The sequence below is a fragment of the Bombus pascuorum genome, chromosome 10 (assembly GCF_905332965.1).
Source record: "Bombus pascuorum chromosome 10, iyBomPasc1.1, whole genome shotgun sequence".
In the NCBI taxonomy this organism is placed as follows: domain Eukaryota; kingdom Metazoa; phylum Arthropoda; class Insecta; order Hymenoptera; family Apidae; genus Bombus; species Bombus pascuorum.
Genome location: NC_083497.1, coordinates 66,357 through 90,511, shown reverse-complemented (window position 1 = coordinate 90,511; position 24,155 = coordinate 66,357). Strand labels below are relative to the sequence as shown.

General features: G+C 35.6%; 4 protein-coding genes across 4 annotated transcripts; all 4 read right to left on the bottom strand.

Moving 5' to 3' along the window:
* Positions 1-3,959: 3,959 nt before the first annotated feature.
* Positions 3,960-4,817, bottom strand: LOC132911429 (uncharacterized). The gene is made up of 2 exons (XM_060968041.1): positions 4,306-4,817; positions 3,960-4,224 (listed from the first exon to the last, which is right to left on the bottom strand). Exons 1-2 carry the CDS (start codon positions 4,770-4,772, stop codon positions 4,209-4,211), a joined length of 483 nt encoding a protein of 160 aa, XP_060824024.1. The 5' UTR covers positions 4,773-4,817; the 3' UTR covers positions 3,960-4,208.
* Positions 4,818-6,181: 1,364 nt separating this feature from the next.
* On the bottom strand, positions 6,182-7,039 carry LOC132911427 (uncharacterized). Its single transcript, XM_060968040.1, has 2 exons — positions 6,528-7,039; positions 6,182-6,446 (listed from the first exon to the last, which is right to left on the bottom strand). Exons 1-2 carry the CDS (start codon positions 6,992-6,994, stop codon positions 6,431-6,433), a joined length of 483 nt encoding a protein of 160 aa, XP_060824023.1. The 5' UTR covers positions 6,995-7,039; the 3' UTR covers positions 6,182-6,430.
* Positions 7,040-8,410: 1,371 nt separating this feature from the next.
* Positions 8,411-9,269, bottom strand: LOC132911419 (uncharacterized). The gene is made up of 2 exons (XM_060968034.1): positions 8,757-9,269; positions 8,411-8,675 (listed from the first exon to the last, which is right to left on the bottom strand). The coding sequence occupies exons 1-2, from the start codon at positions 9,221-9,223 to the stop codon at positions 8,660-8,662; spliced, it is 483 nt and encodes a 160-aa protein (XP_060824017.1). The 5' UTR covers positions 9,224-9,269; the 3' UTR covers positions 8,411-8,659.
* Positions 9,270-10,635: 1,366 nt separating this feature from the next.
* Positions 10,636-11,439, bottom strand: LOC132911443 (uncharacterized). Its single transcript, XM_060968053.1, has 2 exons — positions 10,982-11,439; positions 10,636-10,900 (listed from the first exon to the last, which is right to left on the bottom strand). The coding sequence occupies exons 1-2, from the start codon at positions 11,437-11,439 to the stop codon at positions 10,885-10,887; spliced, it is 474 nt and encodes a 157-aa protein (XP_060824036.1). The 3' UTR covers positions 10,636-10,884.
* Between the last annotated feature and the right edge of the window lie 12,716 nt (positions 11,440-24,155).

Here is a 24,155-nt window from a genome sequence, read left to right as displayed (position 1 = left end):
CTGCGCCGGTACTGGGGTATCCCGCCCCTGCACCGTAAACTTCATTATTTATATTTTCCGACGTATCATCATTATCTTCATCGTCAAGGGTATGTTTTATCGTGTGTTGGTGCCTTCTCGTCTTGGTGCCACTCACTCTTTCGCACCCTACCCCGGTCGGGACCGATGCAGGGTGACGGGGAGCCCCACGTGAAGGTGAGGTGAGTGGTCTTGACAGATATGAGCCCACCAACTTCTCCGAAGTTCTCCGCACCGGATCAGCGATCTGACGGGCGCCACAGCGCCGACCAGCCGCCACCCGACTATAGGTGAACATCAGATACATCGGGGTTTCTCAGGGCATGATGCTACGCACTGAGAACCCATACCCGCCTCGTGCTCCCCATGTGAAGTGTGTATCTATGTGAAGTCCAAGGTGTTTGACTTGCCTTGTTTGTGTTATTTGCGTGCCGTTCAGGAAGATGTTTGGTGTTATCTGTTTTCTCAATGTGAATGTGATGTGGTTGCATTTGTTAGGGTTAGCTTTGACAATAGTTGACATGTACAGTGATTCACGAACATGAGTTTGGATCTTATTAAATTTATAATATAACAGTATTTGAATTTATATTTATTTTTTTAAACTCTTTTTAAACAGTTTCTAGGGGGTCAATTTCGAAATACGCCCAAACACGTGTTCGTTTCGTGTGTGTGTGTACACATATATACATATATACATAAACATACATATATATACGTATAACTAGTTTCGTTATTCCAGATTTATGAGAATTAACAAATTCTTCGAATGAAATTATTTTAGCTGTTTAATAAATTGTGCATCAAAAAATTGCTTGTATAAATTAAAGAACGTTTCTAGCAGCCGCCACGATACTCCTGCTCATACAGGAAAATTAACCGAATATTCTGGTTATTTTAATAATGAGATTTTATTTCCATAAATGTTTTTAACATTGAATATACGTGGTATATAACAAATTTACTCTTCCGTAATATATTGTTAACGGACAATAGGATAAAATTTAATGGGTAATATTAGTTCGTTAAATGAAAACTTCAAATAAAAGATATTTCATATGCAGCAACTTAATATTTTATATTGAAGTTCTTTTTAGATAGCAATTTAATGAAAATGCATTTACCATGTTTGTTTCTTTTTAATGTTCTTCATACAAACGTATTTATTTTATTCTTATAATTTTCTGTATACGAGATCATTTCTCCTTCCTGCTGATGGAAACTAAATTGATTTCACTATCTCGTTCTTTACTGTTTTATACTGAAAGTATATTTCAATAAAATACTACGCCATGACATAAGTGACCCTTGGTAGAAATCGAACGTTCCTCTTACCGCAACTTCGATACTGTTGAATAAATATCAACAAAGTTGTTGCTTGCTTAATTTACAGATCATTGGCATTCAACGGAGTGTGTTAACCGGATCAGCGACAGCATCTATTGACCTTTACCTGATCGCATAATACGAAGAGTCAAGCTTCGAAGCAAAGCTAATCGAAAAAAGCGACGATTCCACCTAAAACATATATAAATAAATAATATATATATATAATAAATAATAATAATAATAAATATATATATAATAAATATATAATAAATAACAATAATAATAAATATATATATAAATATATAAAATAAAACTAACAATAGTAATATAGAACGTTACATAGTAAAGAAACTTCAAGGAAGAGGCAATATGATGTTTCCAATGAAGGATTTAAGAGACGTGGAAGATGATGATTCTTACGTTTACGTGTCGAGATGATATTAGTGATTTGTCGAACTCGCAGGAGATATTCGTATCGAGTTCAAGCCATAATAGTTCGACGGTGAGGCGAGCGACCGAGATGGTTGTTGCCCTTGAGAGTGGAGGAGAACAAGAACAACCAAGATCCCACTGGTGGTCGAGACTGTGCAACATGTCTGCTAATAGGCGCTACTTCCTTTTGTTGATGCTTAGCTTACAGAGTCTGTATTCTGTAAAAAGACAATAGTTCGTAGTCATTTATCAATTTATCATTTATCAATTTGTCATTTATCAATTTTGATGTAGCTTACTCTATCAGAGCCTCTTCCATTTCAATGTCTCCTTCTTCCTCCTCACCAGTCGTGATAACATGAATGGGGGCCTGGTGGTCCACCCCCATCCGGCCACGGTCACAAGCTAACGACACAGCGGGGCCCGCTTGTCCACCCACGTCTGCGCCGGTACTGGGGTATCCCGCCCCTGCACCGTAAACTTCATTATTTATATTTTCCGACGTATCATCATTATCTTCATCGTCAAGGGTATGTTTTATCGTGTGTTGGTGCCTTCTCGTCTTGGTGCCACTCACTCTTTCGCACCCTACCCCGGTCGGGACCGATGCAGGGTGACGGGGAGCCCCACGTGAAGGTGAGGTGAGTGGTCTTGACAGATATGAGCCCACCAACTTCTCCGAAGTTCTCCGCACCGGATCAGCGATCTGACGGGCGCCACAGCGCCGACCAGCCGCCACCCGACTATAGGTGAACATCAGATACATCGGGGTTTCTCAGGGCATGATGCTACGCACTGAGAACCCATACCAGCCTCGTGCTCCCCATGTGAAGTGTGTATCTATGTGAAGTCCAAGGTGTTTGACTTGCCTTGTTTGTGTTATTTGCGTGCCGTTCAGGAAGATGTTTGGTGTTATCTGTTTTCTCAATGTGAATGTGATGTGGTTGCATTTGTTAGGGTTAGCTTTGACAATAGTTGACATGTACAGTGATTCACGAACATGAGTTTGGATCTTATTAAATTTACTTTATAATATAACAGTATTTGAATTTATATTTATTTTTTTAAACTCTTTTTAAACAGTTTCTAGGGGTTCAATTTCGAAAAACGCCCAAACACGTGTTCGTTTCGTGTGTGTGTGTACACATATATACATATATACATAAACATACATATATATACGTATAACTAGTTTCGTTATTCCAGATTTATGAGAATTAACAAATTCTTCGAATGAAATTATTTTAGCTGTTTAATAAATTGTGCATCAAAAAATTGCTTGTATAAATTAAAGAACGTTTCTAGCAGCCGCCACGATACTCCTGCTCATACAGGAAAATTAACCGAATATTCTGGTTATTTTAATAATGAGATTTTATTTCCATAAATGTTTTTAACATTGAATATACGTGGTATATAACAAATTTACTCTTCCGTAATATATTGTTAACGGACAATAGGATAAAATTTAATGGGTAATATTAGTTCGTTAAATGAAAACTTCAAATAAAAGATATTTCATATGCAGCAACTTAATATTTTATATTGAAGTTCTTTTTAGATAGCAATTTAATGAAAATGCATTTACCATGTTTGTTTCTTTTTAATGTTCTTCATACAAACGTATTTATTTTATTCTTATAATTTTCTGTATACGAGATCATTTCTCCTTCCTGCTGATGGAAACTAAATTGATTTCACTATCTCGTTCTTTACTGTTTTATACTGAAAGTATATTTCAATAAAATACTACGCCATGACATAAGTGACCCTTGGTAGAAATCGAACGTTCCTCTTACCGCAACTTCGATACTGTTGAATAAATATCAACAAAGTTGTTGCTTGCTTAATTTACAGATCATTGGCATTCAACGGAGTGTGTTAACCGGATCAGCGACAGCATCTATTGACCTTTACCTGATCGCATAATACGAAGAGTCAAGCTTCGAAGCAAAGCTAATCGAAAAAAGCGACGATTCCACCTAAAACATATATAAATAAATAATATATATATATAATAAATAATAATAATAATAAATATATATATATAATAAATATATAATAAATAACAATAATAATAAATATATATATAAATATATAAAATAAAACTAACAATAGTAATATAGAACGTTACATAGTAAAGAAACTTCAAGGAAGAGGCAATATGATGTTTCCAATGAAGGATTTAAGAGACGTGGAAGATGATGATTCTTACGTTTACGTGTCGAGATGATATTAGTGATTTGTCGAACTCGCAGGAGATATTCGTATCGAGTTCAAGCCATAATAGTTCGACGGTGAGGCGAGCGACCGAGATGGTTGTTGCCCTTGAGAGTGGAGGAGAACAAGAACAACCAAGATCCCACTGGTGGTCGAGACTGTGCAACATGTCTGCTAATAGGCGCTACTTCCTTTTGTTGATGCTTAGCTTACAGAGTCTGTATTCTGTAAAAAGACAATAGTTCGTAGTCATTTATCAATTTATCATTTATCAATTTGTCATTTATCAATTTTGATGTAGCTTACTCTATCGGAGCCTCTTCCATTTCAATGTCTCCTTCTTCCTCCTCACCAGTCGTGATAACATGAATGGGGGCCTGGTGGTCCACCCCCATCCGGCCACGGTCACAAGCTAACGACACAGCGGGGCCCGCTTGTCCACCCACGTCTGCGCCGGTACTGGGGTATCCCGCCCCTGCACCGTAAACTTCATTATTTATATTTTCCGACGTATCATCATTATCTTCATCGTCAAGGGTATGTTTTATCGTGTGTTGGTGCCTTCTCGTCTTGGTGCCACTCACTCTTTCGCACCCTACCCCGGTCGGGACCGATGCAGGGTGACGGGGAGCCCCACGTGAAGGTGAGGTGAGTGGTCTTGACAGATATGAGCCCACCAACTTCTCCGAAGTTCTCCGCACCGGATCAGCGATCTGACGGGCGCCACAGCGCCGACCAGCCGCCACCCGACTATAGGTGAACATCAGATACATCGGGGTTTCTCAGGGCATGATGCTACGCACTGAGAACCCATACCCGCCTCGTGCTCCCCATGTGAAGTGTGTATCTATGTGAAGTCCAAGGTGTTTGACTTGCCTTGTTTGTGTTATTTGCGTGCCGTTCAGGAAGATGTTTGGTGTTATCTGTTTTCTCAATGTGAATGTGATGTGGTTGCATTTGTTAGGGTTAGCTTTGACAATAGTTGACATGTACAGTGATTCACGAACATGAGTTTGGATCTTATTAAATTTATAATATAACAGTATTTGAATTTATATTTATTTTTTTAAACTCTTTTTAAACAGTTTCTAGGGGGTCAATTTCGAAATACGCCCAAACACGTGTTCGTTTCGTGTGTGTGTGTACACATATATACATATATACATAAACATACATATATATACGTATAACTAGTTTCGTTATTCCAGATTTATGAGAATTAACAAATTCTTCGAATGAAATTATTTTAGCTGTTTAATAAATTGTGCATCAAAAAATTGCTTGTATAAATTAAAGAACGTTTCTAGCAGCCGCCACGATACTCCTGCTCATACAGGAAAATTAACCGAATATTCTGGTTATTTTAATAATGAGATTTTATTTCCATAAATGTTTTTAACATTGAATATACGTGGTATATAACAAATTTACTCTTCCGTAATATATTGTTAACGGACAATAGGATAAAATTTAATGGGTAATATTAGTTCGTTAAATGAAAACTTCAAATAAAAGATATTTCATATGCAGCAACTTAATATTTTATATTGAAGTTCTTTTTAGATAGCAATTTAATGAAAATGCATTTACCATGTTTGTTTCTTTTTAATGTTCTTCATACAAACGTATTTATTTTATTCTTATAATTTTCTGTATACGAGATCATTTCTCCTTCCTGCTGATGGAAACTAAATTGATTTCACTATCTCGTTCTTTACTGTTTTATACTGAAAGTATATTTCAATAAAATACTACGCCATGACATAAGTGACCCTTGGTAGAAATCGAACGTTCCTCTTACCGCAACTTCGATACTGTTGAATAAATATCAACAAAGTTGTTGCTTGCTTAATTTACAGATCATTGGCATTCAACGGAGTGTGTTAACCGGATCAGCGACAGCATCTATTGACCTTTACCTGATCGCATAATACGAAGAGTCAAGCTTCGAAGCAAAGCTAATCGAAAAAAGCGACGATTCCACCTAAAACATATATAAATAAATAATATATATATATAATAAATAATAATAATAATAAATATATATATATAATAAATATATAATAAATAACAATAATAATAAATATATATATAAATATATAAAATAAAACTAACAATAGTAATATAGAACGTTACATAGTAAAGAAACTTCAAGGAAGAGGCAATATGATGTTTCCAATGAAGGATTTAAGAGACGTGGAAGATGATGATTCTTACGTTTACGTGTCGAGATGATATTAGTGATTTGTCGAACTCGCAGGAGATATTCGTATCGAGTTCAAGCCATAATAGTTCGACGGTGAGGCGAGCGACCGAGATGGTTGTTGCCCTTGAGAGTGGAGGAGAACAAGAACAACCAAGATCCCACTGGTGGTCGAGACTGTGCAACATGTCTGCTAATAGGCGCTACTTCCTTTTGTTGATGCTTAGCTTACAGAGTCTGTATTCTGTAAAAAGACAATAGTTCGTAGTCATTTATCAATTTATCATTTATCAATTTGTCATTTATCAATTTTGATGTAGCTTACTCTATCGGAGCCTCTTCCATTTCAATGTCTCCTTCTTCCTCCTCACCAGTCGTGATAACATGAATGGGGGCCTGGTGGTCCACCCCCATCCGGCCACGGTCACAAGCTAACGACACAGCGGGGCCCGCTTGTCCACCCACGTCTGCGCCGGTACTGGGGTATCCCGCCCCTGCACCGTAAACTTCATTATTTATATTTTCCGACGTATCATCATTATCTTCATCGTCAAGGGTATGTTTTATCGTGTGTTGGTGCCTTCTCGTCTTGGTGCCACTCACTCTTTCGCACCCTACCCCGGTCGGGACCGATGCAGGGTGACGGGGAGCCCCACGTGAAGGTGAGGTGAGTGGTCTTGACAGATATGAGCCCACCAACTTCTCCGAAGTTCTCCGCACCGGATCAGCGATCTGACGGGCGCCACAGCGCCGACCAGCCGCCACCCGACTATAGGTGAACATCAGATACATCGGGGTTTCTCAGGGCATGATGCTACGCACTGAGAACCCATACCCGCCTCGTGCTCCCCATGTGAAGTGTGTATCTATGTGAAGTCCAAGGTGTTTGACTTGCCTTGTTTGTGTTATTTGCGTGCCGTTCAGGAAGATGTTTGGTGTTATCTGTTTTCTCAATGTGAATGTGATGTGGTTGCATTTGTTAGGGTTAGCTTTGACAATAGTTGACATGTACAGTGATTCACGAACATGAGTTTGGATCTTATTAAATTTACTTTATAATATAACAGTATTTGAATTTATATTTATTTTTTTAAACTCTTTTTAAACAGTTTCTAGGGGTTCAATTTCGAAAAACGCCCAAACACGTGTTCGTTTCGTGTGTGTGTGTACACATATATACATATATACATAAACATACATATATATACGTATAACTAGTTGCGTTATTCCAGATTTATGAGAATTAACAAATTCTTCGAATGAAATTATTTTAGCTGTTTAATAAATTGTGCATCAAAAAATTGCTTGTATAAATTAAAGAACGTTTCTAGCAGCCGCCACGATACTCCTGCTCATACAGGAAAATTAACCGAATATTCTGGTTATTTTAATAATGAGATTTTATTTCCATAAATGTTTTTAACATTGAATATACGTGGTATATAACAAATTTACTCTTCCGTAATATATTGTTAACGGACAATAGGATAAAATTTAATGGGTAATATTAGTTCGTTAAATGAAAACTTCAAATAAAAGATATTTCATATGCAGCAACTTAATATTTTATATTGAAGTTCTTTTTAGATAGCAATTTAATGAAAATGCATTTACCATGTTTGTTTCTTTTTAATGTTCTTCATACAAACGTATTTATTTTATTCTTATAATTTTCTGTATACGAGATCATTTCTCCTTCCTGCTGATGGAAACTAAATTGATTTCACTATCTCGTTCTTTACTGTTTTATACTGAAAGTATATTTCAATAAAATACTACGCCATGACATAAGTGACCCTTGGTAGAAATCGAACGTTCCTCTTACCGCAACTTCGATACTGTTGAATAAATATCAACAAAGTTGTTGCTTGCTTAATTTACAGATCATTGGCATTCAACGGAGTGTGTTAACCGGATCAGCGACAGCATCTATTGACCTTTACCTGATCGCATAATACGAAGAGTCAAGCTTCGAAGCAAAGCTAATCGAAAAAAGCGACGATTCCACCTAAAACATATATAAATAAATAATATATATATATATAATAAATAATAATAATAATAAATATATATATATAATAAATATATAATAAATAACAATAATAATAAATATATATATAAATATATAAAATAAAACTAACAATAGTAATATAGAACGTTACATAGTAAAGAAACTTCAAGGAAGAGGCAATATGATGTTTCCAATGAAGGATTTAAGAGACGTGGAAGATGATGATTCTTACGTTTACGTGTCGAGATGATATTAGTGATTTGTCGAACTCGCAGGAGATATTCGTATCGAGTTCAAGCCATAATAGTTCGACGGTGAGGCGAGCGACCGAGATGGTTGTTGCCCTTGAGAGTGGAGGAGAACAAGAACAACCAAGATCCCACTGGTGGTCGAGACTGTGCAACATGTCTGCTAATAGGCGCTACTTCCTTTTGTTGATGCTTAGCTTACAGAGTCTGTATTCTGTAAAAAGACAATAGTTCGTAGTCATTTATCAATTTATCATTTATCAATTTGTCATTTATCAATTTTGATGTAGCTTACTCTATCGGAGCCTCTTCCATTTCAATGTCTCCTTCTTCCTCCTCACCAGTCGTGATAACATGAATGGGGGCCTGGTGGTCCACCCCCATCCGGCCACGGTCACAAGCTAACGACACAGCGGGGCCCGCTTGTCCACCCACGTCTGCGCCGGTACTGGGGTATCCCGCCCCTGCACCGTAAACTTCATTATTTATATTTTCCGACGTATCATCATTATCTTCATCGTCAAGGGTATGTTTTATCGTGTGTTGGTGCCTTCTCGTCTTGGTGCCACTCACTCTTTCGCACCCTACCCCGGTCGGGACCGATGCAGGGTGACGGGGAGCCCCACGTGAAGGTGAGGTGAGTGGTCTTGACAGATATGGGCCCACCAACTTCTCCGAAGTTCTCCGCACCGGATCAGCGATCTGACGGGCGCCACAGCGCCGACCAGCCGCCACCCGACTATAGGTGAACATCAGATACATCGGGGTTTCTCAGGGCATGATGCTACGCACTGAGAACCCATACCCGCCTCGTGCTCCCCATGTGAAGTGTGTATCTATGTGAAGTCCAAGGTGTTTGACTTGCCTTGTTTGTGTTATTTGCGTGCCGTTCAGGAAGATGTTTGGTGTTATCTGTTTTCTCAATGTGAATGTGATGTGGTTGCATTTGTTAGGGTTAGCTTTGACAATAGTTGACATGTACAGTGATTCACGAACATGAGTTTGGATCTTATTAAATTTACTTTATAATATAACAGTATTTGAATTTATATTTATTTTTTTAAACTCTTTTTAAACAGTTTCTAGGGGTTCAATTTCGAAAAACGCCCAAACACGTGTTCGTTTCGTGTGTGTGTGTACACATATATACATATATACATAAACATACATATATATACGTATAACTAGTTTCGTTATTCCAGATTTATGAGAATTAACAAATTCTTCGAATGAAATTATTTTAGCTGTTTAATAAATTGTGCATCAAAAAATTGCTTGTATAAATTAAAGAACGTTTCTAGCAGCCGCCACGATACTCCTGCTCATACAGGAAAATTAACCGACTATTCTGGTTATTTTAATAATGAGATTTTATTTCCATAAATGTTTTTAACATTGAATATACGTGGTATATAACAAATTTACTCTTCCGTAATATATTGTTAACGGACAATAGGATAAAATTTAATGGGTAATATTAGTTCGTTAAATGAAAACTTCAAATAAAAGATATTTCATATGCAGCAACTTAATATTTTATATTGAAGTTCTTTTTAGATAGCAATTTAATGAAAATGCATTTACCATGTTTGTTTCTTTTTAATGTTCTTCATACAAACGTATTTATTTTATTCTTATAATTTTCTGTATACGAGATCATTTCTCCTTCCTGCTGATGGAAACTAAATTGATTTCACTATCTCGTTCTTTACTGTTTTATACTGAAAGTATATTTCAATAAAATACTACGCCATGACATAAGTGACCCTTGGTAGAAATCGAACGTTCCTCTTACCGCAACTTCGATACTGTTGAATAAATATCAACAAAGTTGTTGCTTGCTTAATTTACAGATCATTGGCATTCAACGGAGTGTGTTAACCGGATCAGCGACAGCATCTATTGACCTTTACCTGATCGCATAATACGAAGAGTCAAGCTTCGAAGCAAAGCTAATCGAAAAAAGCGACGATTCCACCTAAAACATATATAAATAAATAATATATATATAATAAATAATAATAATAATAAATATATATATATAATAAATATATAATAAATAACAATAATAATAAATATATATATAAATATATAAAATAAAACTAACAATAGTAATATAGAACGTTACATAGTAAAGAAACTTCAAGGAAGAGGCAATATGATGTTTCCAATGAAGGATTTAAGAGACGTGGAAGATGATGATTCTTACGTTTACGTGTCGAGATGATATTAGTGATTTGTCGAACTCGCAGGAGATATTCGTATCGAGTTCAAGCCATAATAGTTCGACGGTGAGGCGAGCGACCGAGATGGTTGTTGCCCTTGAGAGTGGAGGAGAACAAGAACAACCAAGATCCCACTGGTGGTCGAGACTGTGCAACATGTCTGCTAATAGGCGCTACTTCCTTTTGTTGATGCTTAGCTTACAGAGTCTGTATTCTGTAAAAAGACAATAGTTCGTAGTCATTTATCAATTTATCATTTATCAATTTGTCATTTATCAATTTTGATGTAGCTTACTCTATCGGAGCCTCTTCCATTTCAATGTCTCCTTCTTCCTCCTCACCAGTCGTGATAACATGAATGGGGGCCTGGTGGTCCACCCCCATCCGGCCACGGTCACAAGCTAACGACACAGCGGGGCCCGCTTGTCCACCCACGTCTGCGCCGGTACTGGGGTATCCCGCCCCTGCACCGTAAACTTCATTATTTATATTTTCCGACGTATCATCATTATCTTCATCGTCAAGGGTATGTTTTATCGTGTGTTGGTGCCTTCTCGTCTTGGTGCCACTCACTCTTTCGCACCCTACCCCGGTCGGGACCGATGCAGGGTGACGGGGAGCCCCACGTGAAGGTGAGGTGAGTGGTCTTGACAGATATGGGCCCACCAACTTCTCCGAAGTTCTCCGCACCGGATCAGCGATCTGACGGGCGCCACAGCGCCGACCAGCCGCCACCCGACTATAGGTGAACATCAGATACATCGGAGTTTCTCAGGGCATGATGCTACGCACTGAGAACCCATACCCGCCTCGTGCTCCCCATGTGAAGTGTGTATCTATGTGAAGTCCAAGGTGTTTGACTTGCCTTGTTTGTGTTATTTGCGTGCCGTTCAGGAAGATGTTTGGTGTTATCTGTTTTCTCAATGTGAATGTGATGTGGTTGCATTTGTTAGGGTTAGCTTTGATTTGTTTGTCTTGTAGCCACTTTTCTATTTTTGTGATGTGCTCTTGTAGTATTGTGGCTGCTGTTACAGGGTTAGTGTGCCTGACTAGCGCGGCTGTGTCGTCCGCGAATGTCAGTATTTTGCTATTGGTAGTTGTTGGAATGGTGGCCGTGTATAGTGTGTATAGTATGGGTCCTAGGACGCTTCCTTGTGGAACACCTGCTTTGATGTCTTTGGCTTCGGAGTGTGCGTCCTTGATTTTTACTGTGAAGGTTCTGTTGCTTTAGAACCATGACGTATATTACACATATATAATATAGATAATATAAGGATAAAGGGAAAATCGAAAGAAAATCGACATACCGTAGGAGTTTCTTTTATTTTGCATAACTATACAGTAATTTACAGTAATAAACATCAAATCCTACGGTTACAACACTTATACGACATTTTATTATATTTTATTTTAACACGCAAAACATGTATGTATAACATCTACATCTAAAGCATTTAGTACTAATACTGTATTGCACACCTGTAATCAGAAAATCGTGTCCGTCCGGACACAGTATTTCATATTTGGCCTACCTATAAGTTGTTTGAAAATAAGATAAGAGAAAAATGTAAAGCCGAAGGACCTTACCCCTTCTGTTATGCGTCCTAATTGTGGCCGGAGCGGCCACTACTCCACCGGTTGCTATTTGTTCAAAATCCAATACAATCTCGCTTCCTTCGGGCAGCGGAGAATAAAATATTTCGAGGACCGGAGGTCGGTGGACCTCGTTGTTGTTCTCCCGCCGATATTTATATCCGCTTACACGGATCATGCGTAGATCAGGACAATGGTCTACGATCTGGAACGGAAAGAGAAAATTCATACGTTTAGTTTACGACAGTTGGATAAGGTAGTTAATACGAATATACGTTGTTACAGGCAGATATATCTTTTTCATTTTCAGCTAGTTTACGGGGATGTTGAAGAAGTTACAGTAACGAGATATCTTAGTAGGATTATAGTAATTTAAACTTTGATATTGCTACGTCCTTCTATATGATATAATTGATTTCAGAAATGTGTAATATTGTTCAAAATATAGTGAGAAAAAATTCTGTTAAATATTTATTAGATTTCGATTTAAAATTTGAAGTTAAGCGTACGCAACGTCCTTAACCTTAAACCTTATTATTGACCTTATATTATATTAACCTTATTTGAAGATAGAGATATAAAGGTTTGAAGATATCACCAACTTTTCTCATTAAGATAGAAAAACGCATAAATTAAATGAGAAAATCAATATTTCCAAATAGCATTGGAGGATTTCCCTTAATTTCCACGACACTTTTGAATTTGAAAAAGCATAAAACATTTGAAAATCTATGGAAACGAATGCACATACAGAGCTTAACGAAACGGCTCATACCTTCTATGTACACTCGACGGTAGAAAAAGATCGCAGAAAGAACGAATAAAAAGAACGCGATGAGTCGGCGGAACATGTCATTAATTACTATACACGGTTCGTACCTAACGAAGAAACGTGAATCCGTCGCGACGGCGGCATTGCCACTCGAAGTTCATTGGAAGTCGTCCCCTAGGTCTTACATTAATTAACAATGTCAAGGCTTGATATGACATCGACGAGTAAAAGAACGCTTCTAAAAAAGGTAGAAAGAGAAAGAGGAGAGAGAAAATTCGAGTAAACATCAAAGAAAACCATATAGAAAAAAAAAACGGAAATGATCATGTACAGGCTGTTGATATTTATACAAATTCATATTTTTATGAATATAATTAAGAAAACGAAACGTAGGCAGAGAACTGTTTCACGTATTAAATATCATAAGAAGTATTTTATTAGGCAGTTTTGAAAGTTTATAACGAAATTTAAGAAACTTTTAAAGGTATTGTGCTTTCATTATAGAATTAGCGTATCATTAAGCGGCACATTCGATAATATTTTGTTATTTTTCTGGGTAGCTTTGCGATTTTTTTTCTTCTTTTTTTTTTTTGTGTGTGATGTAAAAACTATTTTAGAAATGTCAAATGTCATATGAATAAAATGGGGTAAATTCTCAATGAATACCTTCGTCTACTTTTCATGGAAATAATATCTTTTTTCCTTGCTGGAAATCACACTGTTTCTATTACCCAGAAATATTGCTACAGAAAGATATCTGTAATTGACACATTTTTGACGTCTAATTAAAAAAACTGTTTGTCAAACAGTATTTTGCAAAATTACGTAATTTTTTTATTAGATAATTTTCTTTAGATCTGATAAATATATGTAATATATAGAATATAATAAATATCAGGTGTGTAAGTATAAAACCGGAATTGCGACTGGCGATGAAAAGTGGATATGTTTTGAGAATTCTGAGCGTAAAAGATCATGGGTAGCTCCAGGCGAACCACCGACATCGGCTACAAGAACAAATCGCTATGGACGGAAAACGATGCTCTGTGTTTGGTGGGATCAGAAGGATGTGATCTATTATGAGCTGTTAAAACCTGGCGAAACCGTTAATACTGAGCGCTACCGACAACAAACGATCGATTTGAATCGAAGCTTTGCGTGAAAAACGACCAGAATATGAAAAAAGGCAACACAAAGTAATTTTGCTCCATGATAATGCACCATCGCATACAGCAAAACCGGTCAAGGAAACGATCGAAGCGTTCAGTTGGGAAATACTTTCGCACGCGGCTTACTCACCAGACTTGGCTCCGTTCGATTACTATTTATTTGTATCGATGGGACACGCACTTTCTGACCAGCACTTCGCTTCTTACGAAAATGTACGAAAATGGCTCGATGACTGGTTTGCCTCAAAAGAGAGACAGTTTTTTTGGCGTGGCATCCAGCAATTGCCAGACAGATGGGGAAAATGTATAGCTAGCGATGGGCAATACTTTGAATAAAATATTTCTAATCATTGTATTTTCTATATAAAAATTCCGGTTTCATATTTACATACAACCGGTACATCAAGCTGTAGAACATAAATTTACTTATTATGTAACATGTGGAAATGTCAAAAGCGCTAGGAATTTTTCAAATATTTTCGATATTTTATATATAATAACTTTTGCAGCTTTACATTTCTTATAGATGGATAAAAATGTGTACTGTACTGTACATGTGACGTTCGAAACTTGAGAGAGGCCTCGTCGGAAGAAACGACACAAAGAACAGAAAAAAAAAACAGTAGCATGGCAAAAGAGGGTGCAGAGTCAGACGAACGATGCGAGGTGATTAATATCACCGGAGAAATTCGCGATCCAACGACGACTTTCCATCTATTCTCGCAGGTATCGCTCGATAACGCGCCTATTAATTGGATACCGATTCCTATCTCAAGAGAGACATTGTTACTCGTATATAGGTGGCTCGACGAAATTTCCATGGAATATTTACGAGACGCGTTGCGAATATTTACGAATCGTGACTTTTATGCATGGTTCGAAATTTTTCACGCGTCCATTCAATCCTTTGAATTTTACGATATGAAACAATGTCGCATTTTGACAATGTCTCAGAGTACGATATACTATATACTATATCAGTGTTATTTCCAAACTTTTGCATAAATATTCGGACACTTGACAATTATTGCAGATATCAAGATAATGCATACGAAATGTTGTTTCTCTAAAACTTCAATTTAGCAAGCAATATTACTAATTATGAAATTTTCTCATATCGTTAAATATCAACAGTATTATGGATGAAGAAATTTCTTATAAATGACATACATTGAACGTTAGAGAGATTTATAAGGAACACATCGAAAGTTCATTATTGGTCATCATAGATAATCGCTATTTTCGTATGATCCTGTTACAGAAGTTCAAAGTGGAAAGAAGAACATGAAAGTTGCTAGAAACAAACCTAGTATATAGGAAGACTTTAACGCTTTATCTACATCACTCAGTCAGGTCTTTAACACAAAAAAGCTGTAAATGAAGAAAATTATAACAGCTGTATTATAAGAAATTCTTCATCTTAAAATTGGCGATTCTTACAAACCTGTAATAACGAAACTGAATATTCACTGAGAAAGTACCTTGAATGAATTGGAAATTGACTTCCACAACATTTACGCGCAGTTAAAGGTTGTGTATTTTCGTGCAGTCGCGGGGAGACGCGATCGCGTTGAGGCGCGTCAACGGCAGTCGTAAATCCCCGTTACGATTATACGAATCGACACCGCGAGCAGGCCGATCCCCTTATTTCTGTTAGGATAATAGGGCTGTTTGTGGTTGAATAACTGTAGTCTACAGTTATATAACAGAAGTATATTTACACCAGATTACAACCCGTAGACCGTATAGAGAAAATCTTGGAGGTCGTCGGACAGTACAATGTTTGACCCGAGGGTGGATAGCGTTAGCGCGTTGAATGCCGAGACCGTGTTAGAATAGTAGACGTGACTGGCCGATGTGTAGAAGAACAGTACGAGGTATGTTAGAGCAAAGTATTTGACTGTCCGAGGAGTGTAAGAGCAGTGTGACTTGACTGTGAAGTGAGGGTAACGATCCGCGATGCCCATTGGTTATAGCCAATGTTAATAAACGAAATACGAGGAGAAAGGCTCCTGCAGATATGGCTCATGGGTGTCCTTGTTCTTGGGAAAAATCAGCTGTTTCGCGGGGCACAGCTGCTTTCTCCGTAATTAGCAAGGACCGTTCAAAGGACCATCCATAAACCGAAAATACTTATGTGAATAGAAGTTAAGCTGAAAATATTCGGTTTATGGTGGTTCCTTGGGTTTCTTGTATGTATTATGTATATATGTATTAATTTAATATTAGAATACACATATAAATATCATAAATATCATAATATGTATCTAAATAATAATCTAATAAATAAATAAATATGTCTAAATACAATACGCAAATTCTTTAATTTTAGCTGTATGTAATATTTGTGTATATATATTATTTGAATCATAATATGCTAATTTTGCGAGTAGTATATGTATATTTATGTATACCTATATAACTACGTAAATCTAAAATCCTAATGGGATAAAGCAATTACAGTCTTTAATGACTAAATAACTTGTGACAATGGTGCGCGTTTAGCTACTAACATTTTACTAAAATTTATTATCTATCCATTAATATTACCATCATTATCTGTCACGAATAAAAGAAATGATAAAAACTGTTCGGCTTTTTTCATAATAGCTACAATGGTAAAGCTATAATAATACTATAACTAAAATCGACGAACTGTTATGAAGCAGATATTGAAGAAAACCTAGTCACCCAAATAAATAATTAATAAATAAATAAATAAGTCACCCAAATAAATAATAAATTTCCCAGCAGTACCATTGAGATTCTATTCCACGAAAAAAGAGTACAGTCTGCACTTTGAAGCGACAGACACGCGTGTCAACTCTAACAAAACACATAAGTACTAAGATATTTTGTTTCCATGTCAATCTTCTGTCCAGAATCATGCCCGGATATCCGACTGACTCTTTATCTGGGATAGGTATATTGTTTATCGTCACCTGTGGGCATGTTTGTTTTCGTAGCGTGAAAGTTATGTGGCTGGATTTGTTAGAGGAAGATTTGAAATAGAACTGCGATACATTCGATATGGAAGAATGGTTTTTGGGTCGTCACACACACACACACAGAAGTCAATGGCTGGAAACGTTTGAAATATACACGCGAATGCGTGAAAATGGAGTAATCGAAGCCAGTTCGGGATATTTTTCGGTTTTAAATTATATCGAATCTGCTTTACCTGTTCCTGTGCTACTTTTTTTATTAGATCGACGAAACAATGATTAGAAAACGAAAAGAGGACGGTTTGAAAATTTAAAAAGAATATGACTCAACAATATCGCTTGTAGTTTTACATCGAATTCATAGATTGCCTGTTTTAGTACATCTTTTTTATATTTCAATCTTGTTCTAGTTTTAACAAAGAAAGGCTCTTAATGGTTTAAAAAAAAAACTTTAGCGCAAAATAGAATCAAAAGATCGTCCATATTAACTGTTAAGGTTATTCGATGTATGTGGAATTAAAGAAACGCGTGGGTAAATTGTAAGGTATTGTAAGTAAGTAAGTAAGTAAGTAAGTAAGTAAGTAAGTAATATATATATATATAGTAATATATATATATATATATATATATATATACACACACTTATGTTAACAATATGTATATATATATATCAAACATATTGCTAACATACTTTGCATAGTGCTCGTGCAAATTTGCATATTCTATATGCATAGTTGTTGTATATTTCTTACACATTTACGATGCATAAACATCCGCCATCTACTCATCACAGTGCTAACGAGATTTCAAAATGATTCCTATAACACGAATAATACATTCATAAAATATGTCTGCAAATATCTGAATATTCTTGTGTTGTATAGCAAAATATACAATACGGACTCCGCCATTAAAATGCAATACAGCCAGCCTAATTTCTTCTTCGTTCCATGCAAAAGAAGAAAGAAATACGGCAAACGGAAACGAAAGAGGGCGGTTTAGACAGAGGCAAAAATTTCGTACGTATTCGTCCTCCTTTCTTGTCGAAATGCGAAACTTTTCAACTTGAAAGCCAGCAAGTCAATGTGTTTCCTGGCGAACACGCAAAAGTGCGACCATGTCGGCCGAGATTTCCAGCGAAACGAGATCACCAACATGACGTGGAAACTTTTCCCAAGTTTCATCTCGTGAACGTCGCGTCGATTTGTTATGCTTCCTCGTAAGAAAGATTGCTCAATTTCGAGAGGAACGTAGTATTGATCAAATTAGGACTGTGAAATGAAATCGCAACCAGCCAAATAATGATTCATGGCATGTCTGATTATCGATATAAAATATCAAAATTGGAAAATCAATGACAATGGTTGAATAAGATGTAATTAAAAATCTCGTAAAAAAAATGTAACGATATTGTATCGATATGAATTCAATTACTATTTCAAATAACTACGATTTCAGTATCGAATTTGCCAAAATTTGCTCCGCTGGGCAATGGCCATTTATGTATATACTATGCGTGTTAAATATAAATACGTATATGATATTTTGAAACTTTATTGACATTGAGACAGGATTATCATGTTTATATTGGCAAAAATTTAAATCAATCTAGAAATGTGTATAATACACGCAGTAAATTAGTACACAGCCATGGCGAGTATTTTATAATAAACGTTTAATATAAAGAGCATTTAATATAAACGGATAATTCAGTGTTTAAATTTACTTTTCCATCTTTACGAAATATGTACCTGCACCAAATAGCATCTTGCAGTTCCTACGTACATTTTTAGATTTGTTTCAAACTTTATCAGACGTAACCATGATAGTTGGATTGTAGTGCTAATTAAATTTCAAAATGTTCCGTGTCACACACGATATATTCATTAAAAGTCTCCATAAATGTTCGAATACTTTTTCGAACCAGTGTAAACTTACGAGATCGTGTGGTATGTAGTTTTTTTCTAGATTCGTCAATTTCTAAAAACTAAACTCAAAATGTGCGCTCAAGTCGTTTAACACTTGTTGAAACAATTTGCTGCACGTTCATCGTGCAATTAATTGACAATACGGAACAATAAGAAGATCGAGCAGCCGCCACATGGAATCAATGAACACGTGCCAATTAACGCGATGCAGTTAATAGTTTGGCAGTCTCGATTGTCTCTCCTAATATTTATTCATTCCTTATCTCGTGCATCCTGACGACGTATTAATAATCACGCACGAATATTCGTAGATACACGCTCGCACGCGTGCTTCTATTGCTTCAAATAGCACGTGCCTCGAATATGATAACAGATAGACACAGGCCGGTCAGCATACGGAAATTTCGTTCCTTTCATGTTTCAAACATCTCCTATGGCTCTGTGTGTGTGTCCCATTCGACGAGTCGACAAAGTCAATTCGAACAATACTTTCGACAGAGACGTTTCTTCCGGACAAAGAAGCTTTCAAATAAAACAAAACGAACGCTTTAAAACGCTCTCTCTGTTTGTGTTATATGTACCTTGTAGAGTGTATCGAGACGTAGCAAAATGTTTGTCGAGCTAAAATTCTCGCATATGAGACACAGGTTGTTTCACCTTTTCAAATCTTCTGCGAACACGTGCGAGAACTTAAGACTTTCTGGTTATGGTTCGATTATAAATTCCTCAAGCGATTCAATGGATTCGATGGATTTATTTATCATGTAGGATATAGCAGGATAAGACGTCCAGAATAAAAACCGATTTTATCAAGCAACGCACCATTCGATAATTTACCGGAAGCAAACGTTACAAACCTATTTTCATCACTCTGTCTCAATTTTGTTCAACTACGGTGCATCTTACCAACAAGTTTGAAAAAGGTTGAGAATAATAGTTATGCCAATATGTTGATATCGTAAATACAACAAAGTAAACGCTCTGAAACTTCAATATTAACTCCATATTTTTCAGCACCTTTTAGCGTTTTTCAATTTTTATACTTGGGATTTGTAACGAAAAAATCTAACAAAAATTTCTCTAACCTAAATCACTTGTTTACAATGTCCTACGATTTTTTTTAGAATTTTTGCCTACCATCAAATAGAAAAAATAGGAAAAAGACGGAAAATCCGAATTTAGCCTATAACGACACTTCCGGTTGAGTTAAAGGGTTGGAATGGAATTGGTTTATGATGCATCGATGCTTCATCGAAGCTTCGGGATAGATGGTAGTTATGGAAAGTTGATTGAAAATTATGTTACAGGTATCAGTTTGAGGACACATGTGGGATATTTGTTGCATCTGGAAAAGAGATAGGTAGATAGATGCTTAGGATCGAAAGAAAGAAGAAAGAAGAAAGAAGAAAGAGCAGAAAGACAGGAAACTTAATATTAAATAATTAAATAAATGACAACACAAGTACTCAGGGAAAACGAAAATCTAAAGTAGTATTAATATAAAGCCAATATAATTATAATAACAATTTTTTAATAGCAAAGCGATAATAATCAATTGATATTGATATAAGCAGTGAAATTATAAATGGCAAAATGAAAATAAATGTTATGTACATGTTACATTATTAGATACATACAATATTAAAAATCATATAAATCTGTTGTATTGTTATATAAATTGTATGGAATGGAATTTTCTCTCGTAATAGGCGATGATGTATTATTACGATCAAAGTATGTTTATTGAGAAATGTACTACGAGTGAGATATCAATTCTGACACTGAATGTTGTAAATGATGAGCGCATGATGCGTAGTATCATACTGTGTATGATATTTTTTATCAAAATATTTATTATTTAACAAAATTTATTTTCACCTATCGTAGTAGGTTGAGCAGGTGTATTTATGAAATTCAATAACGAATCTTCTATTGTTTGTCTAGGGTGGCGTTTCCTAGGTAGTTCAGTGGTGACTGAAATGTTTCGTGTATTTGAAATATGTGCGCCCTGCGTGTTTGAATTGTTGTTGTCTTGTTATATGCAAGATCGTATTGCATACTATTTTCTGAATTTATTGTATCTTTTCTTCTTAATCAAAATGACAATTATTCCTCCCCCCACACACACACATATATTTTTTTTTCCCCATATCGGCTGCCTATCCAAATCTCAACTTTCTACTATGTCCTTAATATTTCCCCACTTATTAACCAACTTTTTAAAATGTTTATTTTCTTACAAATACTTAAGTAACGTATATAGCTCAATAGATCTATGGTACAGTTATAGAATTGGAAATACCACAATTGCAAGAAAAGTTTGTAAGGCTATTTGGTTCTACCTTAAAAAAAGAATTTTTTCCTGTATCTTCCAAAGAGAAATAGTTAGAAATATCTGTAATAACATAAAATAATATAAAAAATAATATAAGAAATAATATATGAGGATTTCTAAAATGTTTCCAATTTTCCAAATTGTGTAGGAGTCATAGATCACAAGCACGTGAGAATAATAAAACCAGAAACGTCCACTACGTTGCATTACAATTATAAATAATATTTTTCTGTAGTACCGCTCGGAATAATGGATCATTATATTTCAAATTATATATAATATAATTTTATGTAATTATTCTATAAATTAAAATTAATATTACAATAATATTACATAGATGTAAGAGCTGCCAGAAAATAATCTAACAGTTACATTTTTGAAAGAATTGAATTTTGTAAAAAAAATTACAAGTGTTCCGAATATTCCCAAAAATTAGCCACGTAATGAAACGGAATACAGCGAGAATACGTTAACATAAAGAAAGTATTTTTAATTACCGACTAACTCGAGCCTTTTATTTTGTTGGAACATGCATTTTATCGAATAAATGGAAAGTTTTCCGAAAGCCGCTGAATATAAAATTATCTTTTACTGTAGATGTTATAAAGCGTTGTTGCATTCTACATAATGCGAAGTACGAAGTAGAGATGAGTATCACTAAGAAGATTTAATTATAAAGGGATTGCATAATAAAACTTGTACTGAGAATCAAGACAAACAGGTTTAACCATAAAACAAATAAGAAACAACCTCGCGGACTATTTTGTTAGTGATAATGGAAAAGTGTGCTGACAGAACGAACACATTCAGCGTAATGTTGACGAAGAATTACATCAACATAACGATACTTATTTTGTATAAAACAAAAAAATGTACATATGCTTGGATTCGTATCTATCGTAGAGAATTATGTTTTTTATAAAAATGTTAAAATATTGAAAAATGCTGAATAATATTAAAACGATCGTCAATTTTAGCATTTGCTTGCAAAATATACTTTTTAAGAAGAAAAAGGCTTACTAGCGCAAATTTTCTCCGCTTCAAATTCGAATGTAAGTTTCTTCGTACTTGTAACCGAGTCAAATTTTCTTTACTTTTGTCATGGCATGGAATGTTGGGTTGTCATGGTATAACGTTTTCACGGTGAATTTTCGGATAATTTCCAACCTCTTCGATAAACAATTCCGTGTTGAAAGAATCTGCTCCATTCCGCTTCTTTTTTGGCCATTACACGCCAGTACGATCGTTTTACAATTTGGCAAAGGGCATACGATCATTGCGACATCGCTTGTTCAATTGCAGTGTCACGGTCGTCGCATGCTCGTGTTTATTGCACGATTAAAAACATACGCATACGTATACCTGTCGAATCGTACACCGTCACCCCGTGGACAATGTCGCGACGCCCTTTGCATCGACCGTAAATAGACCGTGGAACAGCGAGCGAAGCGAGTATCGCGGCTGCAGTGATTGTGTACACATTTCCACGTATACTCGTATGTATAAGTAGAGTGAAACGTAATAGCAGTAATATATTTTTCTTAATAACTCGAAAATTATGAGTTTGCTGCATTTCGTACCACCACCGTTATATTTCTTGAGCAGAAACTTTCGAACAAGGTATCATACGCTTTAATATTCGTCAAGGCAGCAAATTTTTAAGTAGTGTCAAATTTTATTCGCTCCCCTAAGGAATATAAAGGACTTTTACTCTCACAAGTATAACTCGGGCAGCTCGAAAATTTCAAAGATTGTGAAATTTTACGTACAAGTAAGCCATCCGTAATATTTTTCGTTGCTGCCATAATTCGATCTTAAGGGGTGAAATCGCTCCTTGAAGAAAAATTCAGAATTTTCTATCTGAAGCGAAATATTTAAAAAACGGTGAAAGATATGTAGGAAAAAATGTGAACGAAAATTGCATCGTTTTATCGTATTCACTTAACTATGTAAACAAATTTTCGAAAAATTCATGATTTTCAAGTTACCACTCTCCGTTCCCCAAACCACCCCATAAAAAAATGCTTGTATATAATTCAATATAATTAGTTGTATATACCACAACGAGTTTTACTTCTGTTCCTTTCTACAATATAGGATTTAAAAACGTATTTCCTGTACCTTGAAGATTTTATAGATTGTTATAGAACAGCTTTCAGATTATTGTTTCGAGTAATAATCATACCATTGAACAAATTTTTCTATAGCGCGTTCCAATCTATTTTGTTATCACAGAGTTCAATAATTCCAGAAGTTACTTTCTGATATCAATCACTTCTGCAAATTTATCATACTCTTCAAATAAACATTGATATACCGATAAATCTCTAAAAGTAAAACTACGTTTATAATAGTACATTAGTACTTTATCCAGAATAATTATACGCTTTCACGAAAGTATTTCAACACTTATTGCAAAGAACTTTTATGTTCATATTGTATGTTGAAAGTCATTAACATTACAAGATGCCACTATCAGTATTATATCGAATAAATTTGAAACCAATCTAGAAATGTACATAGGAGTTACAAGATATTTATCGTGAACATGCATTTAGTAAAAACTTAGTATACAACATGAAACTATCTTAAGCATATAATAAGTAAGCATTAAATATGGTGCCGCTGAATATTGACGCTTATTAATATAATGGATAATGTTATTGAACGCTTAAATACTTTTCTGGTCTTTGTGAAATATAACTTGGGTATTCAGAAACAGGAAGC

What these genes read in the sequence shown, in the direction of transcription:
- LOC132911419 (XM_060968034.1), bottom strand. Translation starts at nt 9,223, where the DNA reads ATGTATCTGATGTTCACCTATAGTCGGGTGGCGGCTGGTCGGCGCTGT.
- LOC132911427 (XM_060968040.1), bottom strand. Translation starts at nt 6,994, where the DNA reads ATGTATCTGATGTTCACCTATAGTCGGGTGGCGGCTGGTCGGCGCTGT.
- LOC132911429 (XM_060968041.1), bottom strand. Translation starts at nt 4,772, where the DNA reads ATGTATCTGATGTTCACCTATAGTCGGGTGGCGGCTGGTCGGCGCTGT.
- LOC132911443 (XM_060968053.1), bottom strand. Translation starts at nt 11,439, where the DNA reads ATGTTCACCTATAGTCGGGTGGCGGCTGGTCGGCGCTGTGGCGCCCGT.